Source organism: Leptopilina heterotoma, unplaced genomic scaffold (assembly GCF_015476425.1).
Source record: "Leptopilina heterotoma isolate Lh14 unplaced genomic scaffold, ASM1547642v1 Lhet_384, whole genome shotgun sequence".
In the NCBI taxonomy this organism is placed as follows: domain Eukaryota; kingdom Metazoa; phylum Arthropoda; class Insecta; order Hymenoptera; family Figitidae; genus Leptopilina; species Leptopilina heterotoma.
Window position 1 is genome coordinate 1,224,455 of NW_025111057.1, and position 9,371 is coordinate 1,233,825.

At 30.3% G+C, this 9,371-nt stretch overlaps 1 protein-coding gene across 5 annotated transcripts in view; it reads left to right on the plus strand.

Moving 5' to 3' along the window:
• LOC122505994 (electron transfer flavoprotein regulatory factor 1) overlaps positions 1–7,002 on the plus strand; it is a 100,890-nt gene extending 93,888 nt beyond the window's left edge. For 4 of the 5 annotated variants that reach the window (XM_043617931.1, XM_043617932.1, XM_043617930.1 and 1 more), the window contains one exon: positions 6,504–7,002. In XM_043617931.1, the coding sequence (XP_043473866.1) occupies positions 6,504–6,710 (207 nt within the window). In that variant the 3' untranslated portion in view covers positions 6,711–7,002. The remainder of the gene's footprint in view (positions 1–6,503) is intronic. The other variant, XR_006301964.1, reaches the window with a different exon arrangement.
• The last annotated feature ends 2,369 nt before the right edge of the window (positions 7,003–9,371 follow it).

Here is a 9,371-nt window from a genome sequence, read left to right on the forward strand (position 1 = left end):
TAATTTATCAAAATTAAAATAAACCTTTAAATAAAAATAATTACAAAATTTTGAGATAGAATAATAATAATTAAATACGAAATAATATTTAATTGGCTGATTATTTCTCCCGCAATACTCTTGTTTCAAAATTATTATTAAACAATAAATGTATCCTTCTATTCTCTATGCATTACCTTCTTAAAATTATCTTGCAGCTGCATAGAGTATAGAATGTTGTTCGAAATAGTTCATCTGTATATCGATCCTCATGATTGACAAAATACAAAGTAATTATCTTATTCTTCATAGAACTGAAGCTATGAGATTCGATATTTAGATGCACACCAGTATGAATTATAAATAAAATTATATGTGTATTATGAGTGGACTTGACTCATATTAGTATGTCGCGAAGGCACGAGCTTAGTTTTCTTCCTGGGAATGTTTACTATCCCATGGAATAGTGATACTCGCGATATACTATATGTGATGCAGGTGGTCACAAAGCTCCAAGAAGTGATTCAATTCTTGGGATGATCTAGGAATCAAGCTTAGAGATGGGGGTGATCTTTAATCTTTTGTCTCCCACTAGGGAAGATTTGCTACTATAAAACCCCATGCAAATCCATTGTCATCCGTCAGTTTATTTCGATACAAAGTCATCGTTACGTTCGCGTCGTGACAAACTTCATCTTTAAGCTTGACCCTTCGGTAATCATAATTTTGGCCATAAATCTTACATTTTCGAACAGTATAAAGTTTACTCGTTGCTCTAAAATATTGAGCAAGTATTCATTATCGCCAGACTTGTAAGTCGGTATTCTAAAAATTAAATTGTCCGTCGTAATTAGTCTATTTTCAAAATTATACGAATTGCAAACGTGACGTGTGTGCCTTTTGAAAAATAAGAACTAGAAAACTGTGACAAAGTCCCAACCGTTCTTTTTTAAGAGTTGCAAAACCTCACAGTGTCAACGATTTTAGGAATTATATTCCTGATCAAAAAAAAGTCATCCTTGTATCTGCCCTCTGAACAGAGGTAATTGTAAGTACCTTTAAAATTTTAAACAAATTGTACCAACTTTCAACACAACAACATTTATACACCTTATTTTCTTGTAATCAAAGATAATAAATAATTCATTGAAAATATAAAATCATTAAATTTTTGAGTTAAATTTATTAAATATCCTAAAAGTTCTAAAGAAAAGGTAATTATCTGACAATTAAATTTGAAATAATTATAAGACGACCCCCGTAGGATCGATAGAAAACAACGTACTCACATAAAAATAAATGGTCAAGCTTTACCAACTTGACTTAATCAGCCTACCATTCCTCCGAAATAAAATAAATAATAATTAAAATTTAAAATAACTTCGCTTTCCGCTCGGGATGTAACAATATTCTATTATAATGCCTCTAAGTTATTCAATTTTAAAATATTTAAAAATTTAAATATTTGACATGTTTCTTGTCCAACGAAAAAAACGTTGCACATCACCCCACAACACCCTACAACAAAATTAAAAAATTAAAAAATACAAAAAAATATTTAAAAACAAAAATTTTTTTTAAAAAGAAGACAAAGTTAAGAAATTTTGTCGAACTCCACGTAGTGAGAGTTGGGCAACTCCAGAAAAACGTGACGGTAACAAACAAAATGAAATCTCCAAAACAACTAGAAATTTATGAATTTGTAGTATTAAATTTTTAAAATTGCACTTTTAAAATTCGTAATCAGCGACCCGGAAACCCCCGAGTAAGTAATTCCATGCAATTTTATCTATTTTAAAAAAATTTTATCTGCCATATTGGATCCGCCATTTTGAATTTAAAAAATTGAACTTCATATTCGTATTCAGCGACCCCGAAAACCCTCGAGTGAGTAATTTCATGCAATTTAATCGATTTTTAAAAATTTTTATCCGTTATATTGGAACCGCCATTTTGAATTTTTAAAATTAAACTTCATATTCGTAATCGGCGACCCCGAAAACCCCGACTGAGTAATTTCATGCAATTTTATCTATTTTAAAAAAAAATTTCCGCCATATTAAATCCGCCATTTTGAATTTTAAATATTAAACTTCATATTCGTAATCAGCGACCCCAAAAACCCTCGAGTGAATAATTTCATGCAATTTTATTGATTTTCAAAAATTTTTATCCGCCATATTGGAACCGCTATTTTGAATTTTTATAATTAAACTTTATATTCGTAATCAGCGACCCCGAAAACCCCCGAGAAGTAATTTTCAGATGATTTAAATCAAGTTTTAAAAATTGATGATGCATTTGCTATTTATCAAGTATTTTTCTCTTATTTTTCTGCCATTTTGGATCCGCCATCTTAAATTTTCAAGTTGTCAAGTACACAGTTCGAAAGTACAACTATTTTATCCACCTATAGCATACATGAGACCCGCCCAAAAAAATCTTATTGATGTGAAAAGCTTGTTTCAAAAAAAAAACTTACGATTTTTTCGGTATTTTCTCCATTTTGGGCGCCATATTGGTTTCCCTGATGGTCGAAATGATTTTTTGACCCCGGATTCTGAAAAAGCGGACCTCAATACCCCTTAGTACCGAAGGGTTTTTAAAAGTCTAATCATTTAGGATAAAAATTCTTACCTTGAACTTCAGTCAAAAATTTTGGACATTTGGGCGTTAATGGGTTAAATAAACTTAGAAATAAACCTGAAATGCTAACTTAGAAGATAAAGCTGAAAAGAAATCTTATAATAAAAAAACAGTAAACAAAGCTGAAAAACTTAGAAATGAACCTGAAATGTAAACAAAAAAAACCTGGAAATAAAGTTGAAAAACTTAGAAATAAACCTGAAATTGAAACTTAGAAAAGAAAAAAAGCTGAAAAGAAATGTTAAAGAGAAAGTGACCTGAAAGAAAGAACAAGACCTGAAGGAAAGAATGATGTGGAAGAGAAAGTTACCTAAAACGATGGAAGCTGAAAGAATGAGTGTGGTGGTTCGTGATCCGTAACTTATACCCCAGTCCCCACTATACTCACCGCCCCACTACGCCGCTCCCCACTACTCCACAAGCGCGCAACTCTCCTACCACAAAATAGTAAACGCCGACTACCGGCATAACTTAAAGTTAACATATTCCATCGGTCGGTAACTTACCTACGGTCGGTAATTTACCGTCATTTTTATAAGAGCATTATCACCAAGGTCGGTAAAGTAGAAATTTGAAATCACCCCATACCAACCCGTTTGATATGGAGATTTAAAAATATATTAACCATAGAGTGGTATGAAGACCACTTTATATTGTTTCGTCCCGGTGCCCACTACTTTGACTCATCAGTAAGGCTACGTAGTGGGAAACCTGCCCTAGGCGGGAGAAGCAAATTCGGAACTTGTATATGGGTGATTAAAATTAAAATGTAATTTTCATGTCCTGCCCAAAAATTTGGAATACTAGTTCATATATAAAAGTTTTGTAAGTCAATTAATTTTCTTAATCACTCCTTCTACTTAAATTAATAATTCTTAGTCGCTAGAAATTTTCTGAAAAAATTTGGCTGAAGAATTAGAAGAAAAATGTCAGTGGTGTCCCTTGTTTGCACTTAAGAAATCAGAACTTTACATAATAATAAAAATTTTGATTTTTACATTTTTAGTACCAGAAAAATTATGTTGTACAGATAAGAGTCTATATTTTTATATAGTAATTATGCTAACAGAATAATTTTGATCTAGCGCTAGAAAAAATATCAAAATCGAAATTTTTAGCAGGGATATAATACGATTTAGTTGGACGACTATTTGTTCGCGATATTGAATCCTCTATTTTGAATCTTTGATATTTGATGTCAGTTTCGTAATAAGCAACATCTAAAACCTGTAGATAGAAAGTGACATAATTATCCAACATTTTTTTAAAATTCGTCTACTAGACTCTGATGTTTATTTAAAAAATGTCTTTTATCGACATTTTAAAATTTTTGAATTTACTTCCGTCACATTGAAGGTTGGTTATTGCGGGCGCGATATTTGTAGGTTTTATGTATTATGTTTTCTTACTTGCTACCTTAAAAAAAATTCTTCTTTTCCAAAAAAAGTAAAAATTCCCAACTTTTTGCCAACGAAAATGTTTACAACGAGGGCCAAACAACTTAAAAATTGGTTGTACACTTACTACAATAATAATAGGTATTATAAGAAAATTACAATCTTAAAAATAACTTGAAAAAAGGATCATCTACGATTTTTGTCTTTACGATTTTTAAAGCTCTAAATAAAAATGAACGAAATGCCACTGCCCGATTTTGTCACCATTTTTGCAAAACATAAATCTAATTGAAGCCAACTGTGTCAAACATACCCTACGTAGGACTCAAATATGCTTCGCAAATAATCTAAGTATACTAAGGGGCGGTTTTACCAACACCGATGAAAATTTAATCAATGATTAAATCCTTAACCAGCCAATCATGAGCGGTTAAACTGGCATTAATAATTAATTGATTAACTTTTAATCTAAGTACATTACCGGAGGAAATTGTGCGACCGCTAACACTTCAAGCTATTAAAAAACACATCCGCACAGAAACAGTGATAACTCCGTGAAATATGAAGCTAGATACTTTTTTTAAATTGCATTAGAGACCTTATTAAATTTCCATTGAAATGACACTTATTTCATTTTTTCTTGTAATATCTCAGGAACCCGTTAATATTTTTTGCTATTCTCAATCTCTATTTAAAGCTTAAATTACAAGAAATAGTCTGTGAAAGTAACAATTTTTTTCTTCAACTTTTCTAAGTTTTTCCAGGAGTCAAAGTCAGGGTAAGAAATTCCCAAAAAATAGAATTATTTTTTTGTGTTTATATCATAATATCTTGCTTTCTATTTATGCAATACAAATGAAAATAGTGTCATTTCATTAGAAATTTAATAAGTTCTCCAATGCAATTTAAAAAAAAGCATCTAGCCTCATATTTCACGGAGTTATCACTGTTTCTGTGCGGGTGTGTTTTTTAATAGCTTGAAGTGTTAGCGGTCGCACAATTTTTGCCGGTAGTGTAGTTGAAACTGTCCCTAAAAGTAAGTGTAGCTCATTGGTTTAATTTGAAACTCACGCACATTGGCTTCAGAGTTATAGTATTTAGTTTACAGAAATATTATTGCAGTGCAATACCACCTTATTATTTCTTGTGTTATCTAGCAATATTGCCATTTTCAATATGCAAGGCGAGGTAGAACTTTCGAATCTTGCTTAAAACTTGCCTAAATATTGCAGTGTAATCTTGTCAAGCTTACCATGCAACGTCGTGTCAAGTTGAACATAAAAACTTGTGCCTTTTGGGTACTGATATTATTAAAAGTTAAATTTGAAATCAGTTATTATTGACAGTTATGTACAATTTATGATAAAAATGAAATGACATATTTAATAACATGTAATTATAAAAGAAGATTTCGACTATATCAGCAAATAGTGACATCTATTAACCGATAGATTAGCTCAGTCGGATAGATGCCTCGCTTGGCGGTCGTTTAAGGACCAAGGGTAAGCACCCTTGGTTCGCGCCCATTTGGCTTGGTATTTTTCCGGCACGTGAGATAATCTGAGCAGGAGGTTTGACGTCGAGGTATAATGATGTGCACCGTCGATTATTTATACCCTTTAGACGGGTGGTCCAGTCAAATGCGAGTACTCCTAATTTTCAAGTCGCTCTGTAGGCGCAAAACTTAGTTTTAGGAAATGTATATAAGAAGTATTTGTAAGAGAAAATTGTAAGAGAAACACTTGTATAGTCAACTATGTAAGGTTAAATACAGGTGGATAAACCAATAAATAAAATAGTGACATCTATTAGATGCCATTAAACTCTTTGGTTTAGAGTTAGGTGTTTTCTTAAGATAATTATTTCGATACACGGAAAAACCTTTAAGCAGTCTGCTCACCCGAAACTTATGCGTCAGCGCCACCACTAAACTTGTTCATCTGCACTCCCAAACTGGGTGACCAACGTACCCAGTTGTAATTTTCTAAACTTTTTGGGAAGTTTGTCTATCGAAAACGGTAATGCTACGCACCCAGTGGCGGGCGATCAGACTTTCCATGCAGTGAGAGGCGAAATTTTGTGACAGTGGGAAGGCAGACTTCTCAAAGGTTTTTCCGTGTATGGTTGTCGATTAATAATCAACAATTTGAATTAATTTTGATCTGAAAAGATAAGATGCGTGAACCAATGCACTGTGCATCGAAGACTCGAACCCCAGTTCATAGCTGCCTAACGTGGAACTTAATTTTTTCAGATCAAAATTAATTCAAATTGATAATTAAATTAATTAATTAATTATTATTCGACAACCATATATCGAAATAATTATCTTAAGAAAACACCTAACTCTATAAACAAAAGAGTTTAATCGACATCTAATAGATGTCACTATTTGCTAATGTAGTCGAAATCTTCTTTCATAATTGTAATTCTTATTTAGCGAAAAATTCTAACATTTAATAAAATGTATTTTTATTTTAGTTGCTGTTTATGGGCCGGGATTATCCGAAAGGTTATGAGTTTTTTCGAGCAAACTTACAAAAAGCCTTTAGAAAGAATAGAGACGAGCAGAATTCAGAGAAAATCGACAAAATGCTTGCACATGGAGAGTTTGTGAAAAAAGAACTTGAGACACTCTATATGCTTCGAAAATATCGAACTTTGAAGAAAATATATTATGACTCTTAGAATATTTTGTAAATTTGAAAATGATCAGTAATTTAAGCTGTACTGTACTATATAATACGAATTGTAGATACATTTTCAACGTGAAGAAGTTCTTGGGAATGAAACCGAGAAATTCCCGGGAGTCACTCTCAAAAAATTCTCGGGACTCTCCCGGGTGTAAAAAAACAAATGAAGACACAAAATTTTTTTTCACTCCTAGGAAATTCTCTGGAGATTCCAGAGAAATTTGCGGGAACTTTTTCACGTGGGTTATAATATTTTCTACTTAAACAAATAAATATTTTCTTGTTAACTTTTGAGTAATAAATAGCCCACCATGGTAAATTAGAATCTAAACTATTGATATATCTTTAACTCTAAGATAATTTATCAATGTTTGATTACACTAAACAAAAAGGTTTAAAGCAAGTGTTTTAGATGATAATGTTGGGGCAAATCGTTTGCTTAATTCTCTAAACGATATTTTGGCTGGTGTTTGACTTTTTATTTTACTATAGCCATTTGTAATGACTAATACTGCTACATTTCTGATTACAAATGACTGTTATAAAGTTAAAAAAGAAAATTTTCAACTAAAATAAAACTTTTTTTAATTAGTGACTTCTAATCACATATTGCACACTAATTTTACTCTTCCAAGACTCCCAACTTCAAGATTAATTATATTCTTAAACTAGACAATTTTATTTAACCCTAAGTACATAAATCTAACTTAAATATTAAAACGCATAACCTAATAACGATCGCTATTTACACATATTTATACATGGCTAAAAATTTCTGAAGCGTGCCACTAATTTTTCGATAGAGATATTTTTATATTTCATATCAATAATTTTACAGTACTTTCGTACCAAAATATGACCCCAAAGTTGTTTTTGCAAAATTTTAATTTTTTTAAGAGTTATTGTTCAAACAATTTTTAAGCATCAAATTATTTAAACATTTTTTTCTACCGTACTATTTGATGGATTTTAATAAAATTTGAAATTAGTAATATACAATAACTGTGCTTCCGAACAAAAATTTTTTAAAAAAATTTTGTTCATAATTTGTTTAAAATAACAACAATTATTATAAACAAATAGAAATAAAATAAACTTCTCCGCCTAATTTCGTATTTTTTCTCGTCAATTGTGATACCTTGTTTTATCACGAGTATTTCTAAAAAAAAGTTATTGCATTAGATCAAAAGTTATTAATATTTTTGTGACCGCGCGCGCTGCGCTATTGACGCACCATACAATGGGATTTTTTTTACAATTTACTGTTCAAAAATGCCTACAGCCTACAAATTTTGAACGATTTGAGTGTTCTTTGATTTAAATTAAAGGGGAATAAATTCTTTAGACACCCCTTGAGGCCGATTTTTGAGATTGTAATTGTTTATAATTTTTTAGTTCAATTAAAGTTAACAAATTAATACAATTTTTTAAAAAAGGACGTTTATTTTCTTATTCCGCTACTGCAAATGATCTAAATAAGTTCAAATTAATTCAATATAACCACCTGGCAATTAATAAAACATAAAATAATTTATTTAAATTGTTTTAAACAATATTAATTAACAAATAGATAACTTTGATTCCTCTTCACTAAAAAAGGTTTTTTTCACGTGTAGTTTTTTATTTTGGTTTATTTAAAGAGTATATGCCCTCCTTGTTTAAAAAGTAACTTGTTTAATTTGTTATAAACATTATTAATTAACAAACAGTTAACTTTTGTCCCTCTTTACCAAAAAATTTTTTTTCACATGCAGTTTTTTATTTAGGTTCATTAAAAACATATAAGAATGTAAGTATAAGTACTTATTTCAAATAGGCTGTAAACCTTTTTTTAAAAATCCTTAATTTCCTTATAATATTTGTTGAGCGATCAATATTGAACATTCGCACACATAATATTTATATATTTTCAGGTATTCAGAAAAAGAATGATGGGTGGTGGAACATTGTGCCACTTAAAACATCTATACGGGTGATTCTCCGCGTAGCGCACGATTTTGTTTATGAAATTAAAAAAAAAATTTTTTATCGTTATGATTAATATCAATATATTTTTTTGGAGATAAAGGCTTTAGAAAGAAAAATCCATAGCGGGCCGGAAAAATTATTTATAATTTTTGTTGTAAACAAGTGTAGTAATTAACTAATTCACTGTTTGGACACATTCTGTCAAAAAAAAATTTTGCGGTAATTTAAACAATATTATAGCATAAATCTCATTTAAAAATTATTATTTCGGTAATTTATGGTAATTTATGGTAATTTTTGGAAATTTTTGGAAATTTTTGCGATAATTCATAAAAATATGTAAAATTTAAATTATAATTAAAAATTTGGATTTTGGTAATTTATGGAAATTTTTGGAAATTTATGGAAATTTTTGTTACAAACCAGAATAATAAATTTATGTTGTTTCTTTTATTCGAGCTTTTGAGATGGCTCTTATTTAAATTCGGTTTGGGGAGGCACCAAGCTGCCAGGGTCTTTAAGGCCCTGTTTAATTGTGTGGGTTCGTGATCCTACTTTTAAAAGTTACCGTTTCTGCTTTGTTTTAACTCTGATAAATAATTATTTCAATTTACTTTATTTATTTCAGGAGTTTTAAAATAAATAAAATCAGATTTGGCATTCACATTAAAATTTTATTTTAACAAGA